The sequence below is a fragment of the Ambystoma mexicanum genome, chromosome 3p (genome assembly GCF_040938575.1).
Source record: "Ambystoma mexicanum isolate Mex_15411 chromosome 3p, UKY_AmexF1_1, whole genome shotgun sequence".
NCBI classification, from domain to species: Eukaryota; Metazoa; Chordata; class Amphibia; order Caudata; family Ambystomatidae; genus Ambystoma; species Ambystoma mexicanum.
In genome coordinates, this window is record NC_090925.1 from 1,214,534,599 (window position 1) to 1,214,550,660 (window position 16,062).

The 16,062-nt window shown below is 46.5% G+C and overlaps 1 protein-coding gene across 10 annotated transcripts in view; it reads right to left on the reverse strand.

Moving 5' to 3' along the window:
* LOC138581369 (uncharacterized) overlaps nucleotides 1-16,062 on the reverse strand; it is a 3,536,879-nt gene that overhangs the window by 2,782,535 nt on the left and 738,282 nt on the right. For all 10 annotated transcript variants that reach the window (XR_011304538.1, XR_011304537.1, XM_069652654.1 and 7 more), the window contains one exon: nucleotides 5,284-5,421. Coding sequence is in view for 8 of the 10 variants with exons in the window: in XM_069652654.1 (XP_069508755.1) it covers nucleotides 5,284-5,421 (138 nt within the window). In the remaining 2 variants the exon portion in view is untranslated. The remainder of the gene's footprint in view (nucleotides 1-5,283; nucleotides 5,422-16,062) is intronic.

Consider the following 16,062-nt stretch of genomic DNA (forward strand, 5'->3'; position numbering starts at 1 on the left):
CGAGGTTGAGTTTCTTGGATTCATCCTGACACCTAAAGGGGTCCGAATGGACTTACGGAAAGTGGATGCCATCCTAAAATGGCCATCACCTAGTTCGGTGAAAGGTGTCCAAAGCATGCTTGGTTTTGCCAATTTTTATCGCAGGTTTATCCCGGAATTTTCACGGGTGGTGCAACCCATCACTGCACTCTTGCGGAAGAATAAATGTTTTGAATGGACCGAGGAAGCTGAACAGGCCTTTCAGGAATTAAAAGCTAAATTTACATCCGCACCTATTTTGAAACACCTGCGTCCTGATCTCCCATATATAGTCGAAACCGACGCATCCAGCTTAGCCATGGGAGCTGTCCTGTCTCAGAGAGACCCTGAAACCAACCAACTGCACCCCGTAGCATTTTGGTCCAGAAAGTTCTCGCCGCCGGAGATAAATTATGCAATCACCGATAAGGAATTATTAGCCATTAAGTCCGCCTTTAAGGCTTGGTGGCATCATCTTCTTGGCGCCAGGCATACCATCACCGTGATCACAGATCACCGAAATTTACAATATTTAAAAACTGCCAAGGCTCAGTTTTCACGACAGCTCCGATGGGCTTTATTCTTTGCTGAGTTCGATTTTGTAATCACTTACCGTCCCGTCTGTAAGAATGGCAAAGCGGACGCGCTATCTCGAATTGGAATGGGAGAAATGGACACAAACTCAGAACCTGTGCCGATAATTCCCGAACAAAGAATCTTGGAGATAACCACTTTACAAACCCTTGAAGACATTCAAGCACGGGTAAAACTATTACTGGACTCTTCAGCCTTGCAGGATTGGATCAAGAGGGGGTCTGACTTTTCAATCAACGATTGCTTACCTTACTTCCAAGGACGTTTATTTTTGCCAGAAAAGGAATTGCAAGAACTGGTTATTTCCCGTCATCACGATACTCTGATGGAAGGACATCTTGGCATTGCCAAAACAGAGGAAAAAATTAAGCGACAATTCTGGTGGCCGTCCTGGCGAAAGGATATTAAATCTTTCGTGATGTCCTGTGGAGTTTGCGCCCAAAACAAAGGTCAAAAAACAAAACCCGCCGGTCTTCTTCAACCCTTAGACATTCCACCAGCACCTTGGCACACCTTGTCACTAGATGTTATCACGGACCTCCCCTCTTGTAATGGATACAATACTATTCTGGTTGTGGTGGATTTATTTTCCAAGATGGCCCATTTTATTCCGTTGAAAGGATTACCTTCAGCTTTTGTTCTTGCCAAGGAATTCCTCGAAAATATCATCCGTCTGCATGGATTCCTGTCCATACTAATCTCCGATCGGGGAAGCCAGTTTATTTCTCATTTTTGGAAAAAGTGTTGTCAACTGGCACAAATCGACGTAAGACTCTCAACCAGCCACCACCCACAGACCGATGGTCAGACGGAGAGAACGAACCAGACCCTTGAACAATATCTAGGATGTATGTTGCACCAATAGCAGGGTAATTGGAAGGATATTTTATGGGTGGCTGAATATGCATACAATAACCCGATACACTCTGGAACTGGTCAGAGCCCCTTTTATACCCTATATGGACATCAACCTCGTACTTCAGACTTGGACTCACCTTTGAGCCTCGAAATGCCCGCAGTGGACCATTTGCATTCTATGATTACTCAAGCCTTCAAGGATGCTACTGCACACTTACAACATGCGAAAGGGAAATATAAAAAGAATGCGGATCTGCATCGAAAGGAGGCTCCTCCATACCAAATAGAGGATCAAGTATGGTTGACTACCAAACACTTATCGCTCAAGGGACCTCTGACTTTTAATCCAAGGTATTTAGGCCCTTACTCGATCAAAGCTATAATTAACCCAGTGGCAGTCAAGCTAGATCTACCAGCCAACATGCAGATTCACCCCGCTTTTCATGTGTCGCTTTTGAAACCAGTGCAACCAGGAACCAGATTAATAAAGCCACCAGAACCAATCCAGATAGATGGGGAGCCCGAATTCGAGGTGAAGAACATTTTGAACTCTAAGATCTTGAAATCAAAACTTTTCTATCTAATTGATTGGAAGGGGTACGGGCCTCAGGAAAGATCTTGGGAAGCCAGTGACCACGTACATGCACCTCGGCTAGTAAAAAGGTTCCATCGGAATTTCCCGAACAAACTGAAACCTCCTGAGGGAAAGACCTTGGGATGGGCCTTGGGGGGGAGTGCTGTCATGATGCCTACCCCCGGAGCACCAGGCCAGGCCCAGCACCCCCGGGAGCAGGCATCACGCCCCCGGGTAAAAGCCCAGCGGCCCTTTATAGGGGCTCTTTGGACTCTGTCCTGGCGCCGTTGGCGCCAGGCTCATGTTGGACATCAGTCCTGGCGCCATAGGCGCCAGGCTCATAAGGGGAAGTGTTTGGTGCACTTACCTGAAGCAGACCATGCTGCATGAAGAACCAAGCCAAATGAGGCTTAGGAGGGACTATTTTTCTGAAGGATCTATCTTGTTACTTGGGTGGGGCTGTGGAAGAATACTCACCTGGAACTTCTTCCAAGGATATTTAAGCCACGCCCGGACAGCCACACGTGCTTTGCGTTGTTCTGCATCCCAGCAGCTGAACGCTCACCTTGTCAGCTCCTGCACCTGGACTCCAGCCACGCCCGCCTCGAACCTGGAACACCTGTAAGGAAAGAAGAGAAGAGAAAGGTGAAAACCAAGAACTTATTCAACCTTCTTACCTGCATCCAGAATCTTCACGCAAGCATTCCTGAAGGAAGACTTCCATTTAAAAGCACTGCGTTGCTCGCTGCAGCGCCACGCTTCACTCACCTGTTCCGGAGACACCGCCCGGCTCCATCACGGCTCTCAGCACCGGTCGCCACATCCCTGCACCTAGGGGAGAGAAGAAGAGACAAAAGGTGAGCAAGGGAACACAAGAGGAAAGGCGAATTTTCAGCCATATTACTTACCGGCTTTTCTTGGTGAACCATTCCACATCTCGGGTCGGCGCTGCATCTTTGGCAGGTACCGCACCCCGGCCCCTATGGGGAAAGGACAAAAGACATTACTGGGGAATTATAATGACATTTAGAGGGGTCGCCCTCAGCACTAACTCACCTGATTTTACCACAGGCAATTTAACCCCTCAACGCATCGCCTTCGTTCTGCACCTGAAATAAAGGACAGATCACAGGTTAGGAAAAACAACATAAAAGGAGGCTCACACTTGAACTTTTGCATCTTCATACTTACGGCGTATCGCTCAGAAAAGTCAAGTGGATTTGCCAGCGCCATTCTGAAAACCAGTGAAGTAACTGGACGAACGCGCGCCCCTGCATCAGAAGCAATATGGAGAGTTCATCCTTCCAAAACATAAGGTGAGCTTAAACCGGGGGTTTTGGAGGAAGTCAGAGAAGAACGAAGGGGGAAAGTGGGGAGCAAGCACACTATTCAGCAGACAGTTAATCCCTTTTCTCATCTGCAGAAGGATATTCCTACGGGCCAGACAAGCAAGATTCGGGGGTCCTGTTCAATCGGTGGTCTGAATTCTGCGCATCACGCTTGAAGAGGCCACAGCAACCCAGACCAGACCAGCGCCTCCGTGGGAGCCAGGTGAGCGTTACAATGATTCATCCCTCCCAGCACCTCGCAATACAAATCACACAAGTGTTACTTTGCCAACATGCCTTTCCCATTCTCTTTAAACATTTCAGGACTTGTTACTTTGGAGTTGGTGGTCAAAAGAGCACCTTGTGCCATGGAATTCAGGGGTTTTAGGGTTTAGTCAGTTATATGGGCTATAATTCGTGGTCACGCAGGAGTGAGCCGGGTCATCTTTGGCAAGCGTGAGATAACATGAACACCAGACGTCGGTTTGTGATTGCGGCCTTGTAGGGCACATTCCTCTTGGGTGAACGAATGCCTTGTTGCAACACTTTTCAAACAATGAATAGACTTGTGGCGGTTGGTGGTGTGAACTGTCCTTCTGGGAGCTCAGGCACGGCTGGGGATATCTATGGTCTCACGAATTTGGGCCTAGTGCATGCAATGCCACATTTACTTCACAGGCCATCCCTTCTACCTATGATTACTAATAACTATGCAAAATAGCTATTCCGCTTGCGCCTTATAATATACTATGTAGTTAAACTATATTTAGTTATACTGAAGTAAGGCCCTGTTAAAGGGAACAGTGTCCCTATCACCGTTCCCACTCCCCCGGCCCATCATAGTGCTTCGACTGCCTCTAGCCTCACTCTAAAGTGCCTAGGGGGATATGGGGCTGTCCCCTTTGCAACATTCCCCTCTTTCCTTACTTCTACAATAACAAATTCTGAAATATTTCTGTGCTCCCGCTCCCCCGTCTCTGCATTCACATATGGCTGAGTCCCGTTTATTGGCACCCAAGCCCTACAAACTGATTGTAAACTCTCCCCCCTGCGCACGTACTCTTCAGGTGAACAAGTCATATAAACGCATTCCCCCTCCCCCGCCAGGTCCACCCAAACCCCTGTGTAATTTTCGGGATCAGGGGGTGGGGAAATGATAGCATGGTACAGAGGATCAACTTCATCTCCTTACGAGGTGGGTAACATTTCATACTTCGGGCCACACTGTGGGACATCAGTTTGCACTTCAATATTTTTTGTTTCGCAAGGTGCTTTTGTCCCGGCTCCCTCTGCCCCAGAGATAAGAGTCACCAACAGTGGATTATCTGACTGCTGCAGCACTGGGCGTCATGAGATCTCTGGAACCAAGCAGATCCTTTGGTATCCTGTTGAAAGTCAGCCTAACAGCTATTTGATTTGAGCATCTGGAGACAAGGAATGAGAACCAGGAGAGAATGTTGGCCTCTGTACTAGAGGGTCGGGGAAGGGCCAGACTGGGAACGAAAAGAGGGCCTGAAAACATTTTTCAAAGTGTCCCCAAATTACATTGTGCGTGTAAGCCAATTCCCTTTAAGGGGGGGTTCTCCCATAAGAACATTTGGAAATTGAAAGGCGCTTTGACTGAGCATACCAAAAGTCTGAGGATAAGAGTAGTTTGGTAGACTAAGGAGAAAGAATTTTAGCACAAATGAGGCCCTCAGAAGGATAGATTATGGAAGAAGAGCTCAATTGAAGGCTATTATATGTTTTGTTATGTGATGTGATGTTATGTTACGTTGATTTATACCATGCAGCGTCAACACCCAGGGGCAGTCTCCAGTGCTGAAATATACATAATATATATACCGAATATAATGTATAACCACACAGATTTGCAAACATGATCTCAAAAATTAAAAACAATGTTTTTACCCTGGTCAGTTTTGATGTTTCTTCCAGTTTGGTTACCGGGAAGGTTACTGCATCTTTCACGGATTGTTCAATAATCTCATCAATCATGGCCCTTTCTCTGTCTTTGTTGAGAAAATCTGGGGTATTAAATTCACGTATCTGGAAAAAAAGGTAAAAAAGGTGTATTTTTACTTCAAGACGATGCAGGTTATGGTATTTCTTTAAAGTGTTTCTTGAAAGTTGCAGAGAGAGCATGACTCTAAAATGGATGGAATACTACAATCTTTAAAAATAAAAATATCTGTTTTTTTATATTAAGTGTAATTCTTTATTCAAAAACCACCTCCTTTTTTGAGTTGTTCGCTACATAAATGGTCTCTCAAAAATTGTGAAAGGTTTCTTCTCCACATTAAACTACATATTTTCCAATAATTTCCCAGAAAATTGCAAAATGTTTTTATCCCTGAACATCAAATGAAATATGCCTATTTTTTCTCAACATCAGACGACAACTGCGCTGACACACATTTCAATCCTTATGCATTTTTCCAAGGCTGTTGTGTCAAATTGAGTTTGTCAGTTAGAATAGATATCAGTACTAGAAATTCCAATAACTTCAGGTCAGGGTTAGCACCTAATAGCTCTAATACTGCACAGAAGTCAATTACATTTCCTTTGCTGCCATACACGTCTTTGTTTTTTTTTAAGAACTACTTGAAATAATGGAGAACACTTCTTTGCTTGGCAGCTCAGTCAAGTATTTAGTAATTTATCAGAGCAGCCACAATGTCAGTACCCTTTGCAGTCATTCTTTAACAATCCTGTGGTGAAATCTATGGTACAATTTGGTTTACAGATATAACAGAACCATCCATTGGAAAAGCCAAAGGTTTTGGCTTTGATAAAAGCAATTTACAGAGTCTGATAGCAGCAAGGGTAAGCAGGGCCCAGTAGGGAAAGCAGGGCCGAAAAAGAGTGAGGTAAAGAAGAGCAAGATATAATGTAAAGAAGGGTAATGCGGGAAAGAGCAGAAATGAAGAGCAAGTGAAAGAGGGGTGGTGAGAAGAGAAGAAAAGAGGGATACGGATGGGGAAAAGAGTAACTCGCATGGTGGTCTCTCTCAATTTTACAGATATGGAGAGGAAAGGTGGTAAGTGCACAAGGAGGAACAACAATTTGCCAGTGAAATTCAGATTACAGAGGTTCAGGATCTGTACAGAAATGCTAATGTCTGCAACCCTTTGATATTGGTTACTTGAGGGGGCGTGGCCAAGATGAGGTGGCAGGATACACAGTCCAACCCGTCCATTCATCAACTCCAATAACAGCAATTTAGTGACTTACACATGTCGGAACGACTCAAAAATATACCCCAGCAACTGTACACCGCTGGATCCATACCCTGACACGAAGAAACCCCTCTCCAGACATTGGTTTAGGGAACCGGGGGATCAGCTTGTACTGTATTGGCCTGCCAAGATGGCATTAGTGCCTGCAGCATGAAGGAGACCAGGCATTTTCTCAGTGGTGAGGGCCGGAGGACGCAATAAGCGGCTGCAGTCACCGCACCATAGAATGACCGCCAATAGGCAGGGGTGGCCTGTGGAGACTACCGTGACCCGTTTGGCTCGGGGACTGGAGAGTGGGAGTGAACACAGCCGTCCCCCCATGCAGCAGACATTGTGGTATCTGTCTCCTTTAAGATGTGTCATGACAGCGTCATGGCTGGATGCTAATAAAAGGAGCCCTCTGCACGCACATGCTTTAGAACGGCTGCAGACTCCAAGAATGGAATGACTGAGTCTGTGTCTCATTTAGGCTTGCAGGCCTCCACCGCGTAAGCACGGGACTGCAGGCCATGGTGCTGTGGGGCCCTCTTGCCATTACGGTGGTCATGGGTCCACGTGGTTTTGGTATGATCCGTCCTGCCCCTACATAAGACCGGGTGTTCCCTGTCAAACTACTGAGGCACTGGGCCTCCAACTAAGGTGCTGATGTCGATAGCACCAATGGGGCCGGGTCAATGCCAATAAGCGGCCCCCATACCAGACACAAGACCAGAACAGAAGTAGATTGCTTTGTGGGACCTGCAGCGGCACACTGGGGCGCCTGACTCAGGGATTCAGCCGGATGGCAGAGAGGTGAGCTACCCCTTGCAATGGCTGAGGCCCCCTATCATCGATACTGTGGAACCTGGTTGGTGAGGAGGTTTTTCAATTAACAATCTGACCCTGGGGCAGAGCAGTAAAAGGAAGGCATGGTATCAACAGTAAGACAGACACAAGTGAACACAGTTCAAGGGTGTTTATTGAACGTTCACAAGGGTAGGATAAACGCCTATCTAAACCTAAATCTGGGAGCAAGCTACGAGCATCAAATAATAATAATGTGTCCTAGTGGAGTCTTTTCAAATTAAAAAGGGCCTATACTAAAAAAAACGATTGCCAATCCTTACTACTAATTTACAAGTGTTCAAAAAATGATATGTCAGGATGTTTGGGCCGTTGGCCTCCCTTCCCTGCGTTTTCAGCACAGGGCAAGACGGTTCACTCGAGCCAAGCACACACTCAGGCTTCTGCGGCACGAGGATACAATTTTATATTCATTGTTCAGAACCTCCTGTGTCCAAGTCTCTTTGCTTCTTGCAAGTCTCTTGACTCAGAGGGCCTGGTGTACACAAAGCAACACGTAAAAGTTATTTTCCCTGGATCCCCCTCAGCCGGGTTCAGATCTCTTTCAAAACAAAAGTTCAACGATTGATTCCCCCTCTTCCTGGCTCAGATCCCCTTCAGAACAATAGTTCGAAATATTCTTTCTTGGGTGACTCACAGTTTACCCGGATCCCCCTCAGCCGTACTAAGATCCCTTTCTTTCACTCAATTAGTCTCTCTCAGCCGTGCTCGGACCAATTGTGATGTAGATTAAACTATCAAAGACTTTCAAATGTTCACAGGGTTTAGCTTGACCCTTTGCATGACCACTTCGATCTTAATATTACTTTTTCTCACATTCAGCAGCAGTTGGATACCTAACAGAGACTTTCGAACGAGCACCCACGTGACGCTTGACCACTCTGTCTATCTTTTCTCCCAAAGTTCAATCACAAAATTCAATTACTACTTATACTTGCGGTGCTCATCGGCAACGCCTCATACACTGTTCTCTTTATACAAAGCTGCCGCTTGGAACCTTGGTTCAAAACACAAGGTGGTTTGATATCAGTCTCTCCGACTCACTGGCTTTGCTGTCTTTTCTGACGCCACTTTGTTGTAGGAGCCAAGAACAGTACCACAGCGGCAATCGCTCCTCACCCCCTTGGTTATTGACACAGGAGAGCCCCGGGTACCTCCGACATGCTGTGCATGTTTGATCAGCCTTAGTTCCTGATCTTCGGTTTCTTACTTTCCAAGGCTCACGAAAGAAACGGTCTTTATGGTCACGGGTACTTCCCTCCTTGCGACTCTCTCTGGTCTAGCCGTCTTTCTCCTTGTTAAACTGCCATCTTGGAACTCCTGCTTCCTCGTGTGGTTTGCCTCGCTCAGAGTGTGCTTTCGTGCTCCGTGTGGGGAAGTGTGATGGAAGTCAGGTGTGTGCAATAATCTGTAATTGCTTGACCTTGCCTGTAAATGGTGTTGGGACATGTAAGGTATACGGCTCTGGTGTTAGTCTGTAGTCGCTCACAAAACCAGGGGGGGGGTTGTTGAGTTCCTAAATAGGTGTTACAGAGAAGGGGATACCGCGTTTCACCATCCACTGTCCCACTCCCCGAGGACCTCTCATCCAGGTGATCCTTCCGCACTGGTCCACCCCAGGACCTCAATCCAAAAGCAATGGCCATGTCCTGGCCACCTGGATGACAGATCCCCAGGGACCAGTGGGTGAGACACCTTCAGGTTTCTCACAGCAGTAAGACTGCCGTAGCCCTTGAGTCACAAAAGGACCGTGCATGAGCATGGCCCTGCTTTTTGAGGTGGGTGACAAGGTGAGAGATCCACATTCTGAACAGAAACACCAAACTTAACACCCAGGGACTTGTGAGCAACAATTTCTGCTGGTGAGAATTGTGGAAGGGACTGGTGGTGTGGAAGGAGGAGACGGATGGAGAACCCAGGACTAGATCTGAGGTACTGAGACCCTTCTGGTTTGCTGCCCTTAGATGAGATATGCCCAAGGCTGGCTGGAAGGAGGACAACAACATACATGCATACCTGGCATCCACCCCCAAAGAGCCCCACCGTCCAGAAGATTTAACAGAGGGGCTTGGGTACGCAGACAGCGTAGGCCATGGCAACGTTCACCAGTGATTTTATTATTTTATTGATTTATTTATTTATTGGATATTTGTAAGGCGCCTATACACTGCTATACACTGGACGCACTCAAACATGAAATTAAAGACTCCCTACACTCTGAAATCTCCAATCTGTGGAAATAAATGATTGACCCTATAGGTGAAAATAGAAAAGATATGATATGATATGATATGGCATTTATAACACACCTATACACAAGTGTTTCAAGAGAGAGATTGCAAAACCTAAGGGGCGAGTAGACCAGAACAAAAGATCTTTTTCTAACTCTGTGCTGAAAGAGTTATCACACTCAATGAGATCCAAATGTGATGACCTAAACAGGACACAGAGGAATAATCTGTGGTTGAAATTTCTCTGGGAAGTCGCTGAAGGAGATAACATAGAGGGATGCATACAGCAGCTTCTCTCACAACCAAAACTTGTCCGCAAGATATCAGCAAAATAGACAGAGCGCATAGCGTCGGCCCCAAAAGAGACGGCAGCAGCTGCTCCCCATTGTTATCAAATTCCATGATTTCAAAACAAAGGTATTAATCTTGGCAGAGGCGAGGAAGGCGGAACGGATACCGTTTAGGGAGTATACAGTACAGATCTATCAGAATGCCTCCCAGTCGACATAAGCAATACAGAGGATGCTTAGGCCAATTATGGAGGAACAGAGGCGTTGAGATGTTAGATACAAGTGGACTTACCCATTTGGCCTTCAGTTTAAATTGGATGACAGTCTGCACACAGTTTTCACATTGGGCGAGGGGGCCAACTGCTAGACACTCGAATTTTAGAGAAAGGGGCCTCATTGTCCGAGCCACATGTTGGAAAGCCTTTAGAAGAGGGATCCTGGTGAATGGTCCAATCTGGGAAAGAGATAGCTGAGATATGAGTAACTATGCTAGCCACTGGAAGGTGTGTTTATTGCTAAGGACCTAAGGGGCCGGGCCAATTTTGAAAGGTTGACGGAGGAGATGTGGGGAGAACAGCGGGGGTGGGGGAGATTTACGCTCAACTCCACGGGTGGTTAATTCCCTTTCTCCATTTGCAGAAGAATATTCCTATGGGCCAAGCAAACGAAGCTAGGTGGGCCAATCCAGTCCGTCATCTCGGCCCTACACGTCACATTGGTGGAGACCGCAGCTGTCCAGTTCCGATCGACGCCTCTGTGGGAGCCAGGTGAGCGTAACAGAACGCAAAGCCTACCCACAAATTCCCACCCGGGCGTTATGGATACCTCAGAGACTGACCAATTGGCCCAATTACTAGGGGAACTGAGGGCTGAAGTGCATTCCGCCCATCAAGAAACCAATGCTCTTAGGAGAGAACTGATTTTGTCAAAGGAGCGAACTGATGACCTTGCTAGCCAACTATTGCAAAGCCAGGCTGGACAAGCACCCCTACCTGGTTCCGGGGGAAATCCAGCTCTTGTGTTATCGAGTAACCCTGTGCAAAGAAACCTACCAGGAAATATTCCATTAGCTCCAACCGAACGCTTTTCCGGAGATCCCAAAAGGTTTGCAGTGTTTATGAACCAATGCCGCTTGCACTTTTTATGCAGACCTGGAGCCTTCCCAAATGATCAAGCCAAGGTAGCCTTTGTATTGTCATATCTCAGCGGCAGTGCAGCTGATTGGTCAATTCCACTAGTTACTCAGGATGACCCAATTCTTCGGGATTTTCAGGGCTTTCAAATGAGCATGGAAAGACTATTTGCCCGGCACTCCCAAGGACAGGCCCTGGATAACGAACTTTTGTCCCTAGGACAGGGTAAACCAGGACCTTCTATCCTACATCGCAACCTTTAATAGGTTGATAGTGGAAACTGGATGGCCTGAGGTAAAACGAATCACGTTATTTCATCGAGGGCTTCGAGGAGAACTCAAGGATGTCTTGGCTCAAGTCGTGAACCCACCTCAAGACTGCGCTGATATATATAGACTTAGTGGTCCAGTTAGATCACAGACTTCAGAACAGAAAGGCTGATCGAGCCAAGTTTGAGAATCGGGTGTTGGTTAAAACCCACGCTAACCCCAAAGGAGCAGATGCTTCAGAACCCATGCAAATCGGAGGGGTTAAAGGATCCTTAACCCAGAAGGAAAGAGAAAGGAGACGGCAAATGCAATTGTGTTTATATTGTGGAACTTCTTGGCATTTTCTATGGGATTGCCCTGTAAAACCACCCAAGAAGGTGGTAGGAGCTGCTGATAAAAGCCATATGGAGTCAGACTCGGGAAACGACCACGCCCGACAAGCGTAGAGGTCCACTTGCCGAGCTTGAAGAAGGATGCTCAGACCTCGCATTTCATCATACCAATGGTCCTCGTAGATCCAGGGCAGCCATCGCGTGTGCACGCAGTAAGGGCATACATTGATAGCGGGGCATAGGAAACTATGTGGACTATGAATTGGATCCAGGATGAATCTACCTCTCTCCCGAAAAACCACCTCAGATGTCATCACCACAGTTGATGGAACTGAAATTGCCTCTGGGCCTGTAACTCATTCCACTGCAGAGATGACACTATTGGGTCAGGATGGGCATCGAGAGACTATTGTGTTTGATCTAATCAAAGCCCCACAGTTCCAAATAATACTGGGGATACCTTGGTTGGAAACACATAATCCTTGTATTGATTGGCGAGAGAAGAGAATAACCTTCCCTGATTGTGCACAAACCTGTTACCCAAAGAAAAGTCAGAACGCAGGCCTGGCCACAGTAACCACAGGAGTCATGCAACTCCCTCCAGAACATCAAGAATTCCAGGATGTCTTCCAAAAAGAACAGGCAAACACCTTACCTCCTCACAGATCGTACGATTGTCAAATCGATCTCATACCCGGTGCACAACCCCCTTGTAGCAGGATCTATGCCCTTACGGAACCCGAGAACCTTCACCTACGACAATACTTAGACCAGTACCTTGCCAATGGGTTTATTCACCCATCCAAGACCTCTGCATCTTCAGGTTTGTTCTTAGTGCCCAAAAAGGAAGGTGACCTCAGAACGTGCACAGACTACCGCGCATTGAACCAGATAACTGTTAAGAACCGATACCCATTGCCTCTGATCCCTGAACTACTAGACCAAATGAAGGACGCTTGTATATACACTAAATTAGATCTCCGGGGGGCATACCATCTGGTACGTGTAAAAGAAGGCGACGAATGGAAGACTGCTTTCCGCACTAAGTATGGGTTATTCGAAATACCAGGTGATGCCTTTCGGGTTGTGCAATGCACCAGCAGCCTTCTAATACTTCATGAATGATGTCCTTTGTGAACTCATTGACGTTTGTGTTGTTGTATATATCGATGATATTCTAGTATAATCCTCTTCAGAATCTGACCATGTGAAGCACGTCCCAGGAATCCTTGAGAAATTGCGCCAGCACAAACTATATGCAAAACTGGAAAAATGCATTTTTCATGCCACAGAAGTTGAATTCCTTGGATTTATCCTGTCCCCGAATGGACTCACGAAAGGTGGACGCAATCCTTAAGTGGCCATCACCAAGTTCAGTTAAAGGAGTACAAAGCATGCTCGGCTTTGCCAATTTCTACCGCAGATTCATCCCGGATTTTTCACATGTCGTAAATCCCATCACAGCACTCTTGCGAAAAAATAAACGCTTTATGTGGACTGAAGAAGCTGAAAATGCCTTCCAAGAGCTGAAAGCGAAATTCACGCCTGCACCTGTATTAAAGCACCCGTGCCCTGAACTTCCATGCATAGTGGAAACCGATGCATCCAGTCTAGCCATGGGAGCTGTCCTGTCTCAAAAAGACCCTGAAACTGGCCAGCTTCATCTAGTAGCATTTTGGTCCAGAAGTTCTCAGCACCTGAGTTAAACTATGCGGTTACCGACAAGGAGTTATAAGCCATTAAATCCGCCTTCAAGGCTTGGCGGCACTATCTTCTTGGTGCCAGGCATACCATTACTGTGATCACCGGAACTTACAGTATTTAAAGACAGCCAAGGCCCAATCGTCACGTCAACTCGGATGGGCATTGTTCTTTGCCGAGTTTGATTTCGTAATAACCTATCGACCAGGTTGTAAGAATGCTAAAGCAGACGGCTTATCCCGAATAGGGATGGGAGAGGCAGAAGTGATCCCAGAACCAGTACCTATAATTTCCGAGCAAAGAATTCTAGGTATGACTACTCTACAGACACTAGAGGACATTCAGGTAAAGATCCAGCAACTCTTTGATCCTACAGCCCTGCAGGACTGGGTAAGAAAAGGCCCAGACTACTCTGTCACCAATGATCTGCCTTATTACCAAAAGCGGCTATTCTGCCACACAAGGAACTACAAGAGCTAGTCATTTCCCGTTATCATGATACCCTAATGGAGGGGCACCCAGGTATTGCAAAAACTGAAGCTAAAATTAAAAGACAATTCTGGTGGCCTACTTGGCGAAAGGATATTAAATCATTTGTGATGTCTTGTGGCATTTGTGCCCAAAACAAAAGTCAAAAGAAAAAACCAGCTGGACTCTTACAACCTTTAGACATTCCGCTTACACCATGGCACACCTTATCGTTAGACTTTATTACTGATCTACCCCCATGCAATGGATTTAACACCATTCTAGGTATTGTGGATCTTTTTTCCAAGATGGTCCACTTTATTCCTTTAAAGGGATTACCTTCAGCTTCAATCCTGGCCAAGGAGTTCCTCGAAAACATTGTTCGCATACATGGATTTCCGTCCATATTGGTCTCTGACCGGGGCAGTCAATTCATTTCACATTTTTGGATAAAATGCTGTCAATTGGCGCAAATCGATGTGAGGTTATCGATCAGTCACCATCCCCAGACCGATGGTCAAACGGAGAGAACCAACCAGACTCTTGAACAATACTTGCGTTGTATTTTACATCAGACTGAGAGTAATTGGAAAGACATTCTTTGGATCGCCGAATATGCATACAATAATTCAGTACACTCTGAACTGGACGAAGCCCCTTTTATACCTTATATGGGCACCATCCTCGAACCTCAGACCTTGACTCACCCCAACACTTAGAAATTCCCGCAGTGGACCATCTGCACGCTACGATTACACAAGCCTTTAAGGAAGCAACTACACATTTAAAACAGGCGAAAGAAAAATAAAAGAAAGATGCTGATCGGCATAGAAGTGATACTCCACAATACCAGATAGGGGACCAAGTATGGTTAGGCACAAAACATATACCTCTAAAGGGAACACGGACCTCTAACCCCAGATATTTGGGACCTTACTCTATTAAAGCCATTATCAACCCGGTGGCTATCAAGTTGGACTTACCTGCTAATATGCAAATTCACCCCGTCTTTCATGTGTCACTTTTGAAGCCAGTGCAACCAGGGACAAGACTAACCAAGCCACCAGACCCTATCCTTGTAGACAGAGAACCCGAATTTGAAGTTAAGAACATCCTGGACTCCAAGCTGATAAAGTCAAAACTCTTTTATTTAATCGACTGGAAAGGTTACGGACCACAGGAAAGGTCATGGGAACCTAGTGACCATGTTCATGAACCCTGAGTGGTGAAAAAAATCCAACGAAATTTCCCAGACAAACCGAAACCACAGGGAAGAACGACTTTAGGAGGGGCCTTGGGGGGGGAGTGCTGTCATGATGCCTACCCCCGGGGACCCATACCACATCCAGCAACCTCGGAAGCAGGCATCAAGTTATCCTAAGCAAGCCCAACAACCCCTGCTAGGGGCTATTTGGGTCCAGTCCTGGCGCCTATGGTGGCAGGCTCATATGGAGAGTCAGTCCTGGCGCCATAGGCACCAGGCTCATAGATTAAAACTTACCTGATGCAGACTGTTATGTCTTACCTATCCTGGTTCATTAGCTGTTTCCTAACTATATGTGAGCCTGTGCCTGGAATGCTTGTATTATAGTGTTCCATCTAGAATGTCTTGGTGTGAGTGCCAAGGTTCTTCCTGTTCAGTTGGAAAATGAGCTGAACAGAGGGGGGACCGGTGGATGCTTCCCTCCCTTATGTACTTATCCTGCCTGTAACTTATTACCTGTGACTTATGTACCACGAATCCACTAAAGTCTCTTAACCCAACCTGGTCTCCTGGCTCATCATTGCAACCCCTCAACTTGCGTTGTAACACAGACCATGCTGCAAACTTACCTGATGCAGACCATGCTGCAAGAGCTCCAAGCCAAAAGAGGCTTGGAAGGGACTACTTTACTTAGGGACTATTTTTTACTCAGGCGGGGCTGGGGAGGAATACTTACCTGGGACTACTTTGGAGGCTATTTAAACCACACCCGAAGAGCAGCACACGCTTCGCGTTATTCTGCATCCAGCAGCGTAACGCTCATCGTGACTGCCTTCTGCCACGCCCGCCTCGAGTTTGGAGCTCCTAGAAAAAGGGAGAAAGAAGGAGAAAAGGTTAGAACAAGAGCAATACCTTTAATCCTTACCTGAATTCCCGATCCATCGCGCCTTCGAGCTGGAAGAAAGAAGTTATTTTATGCG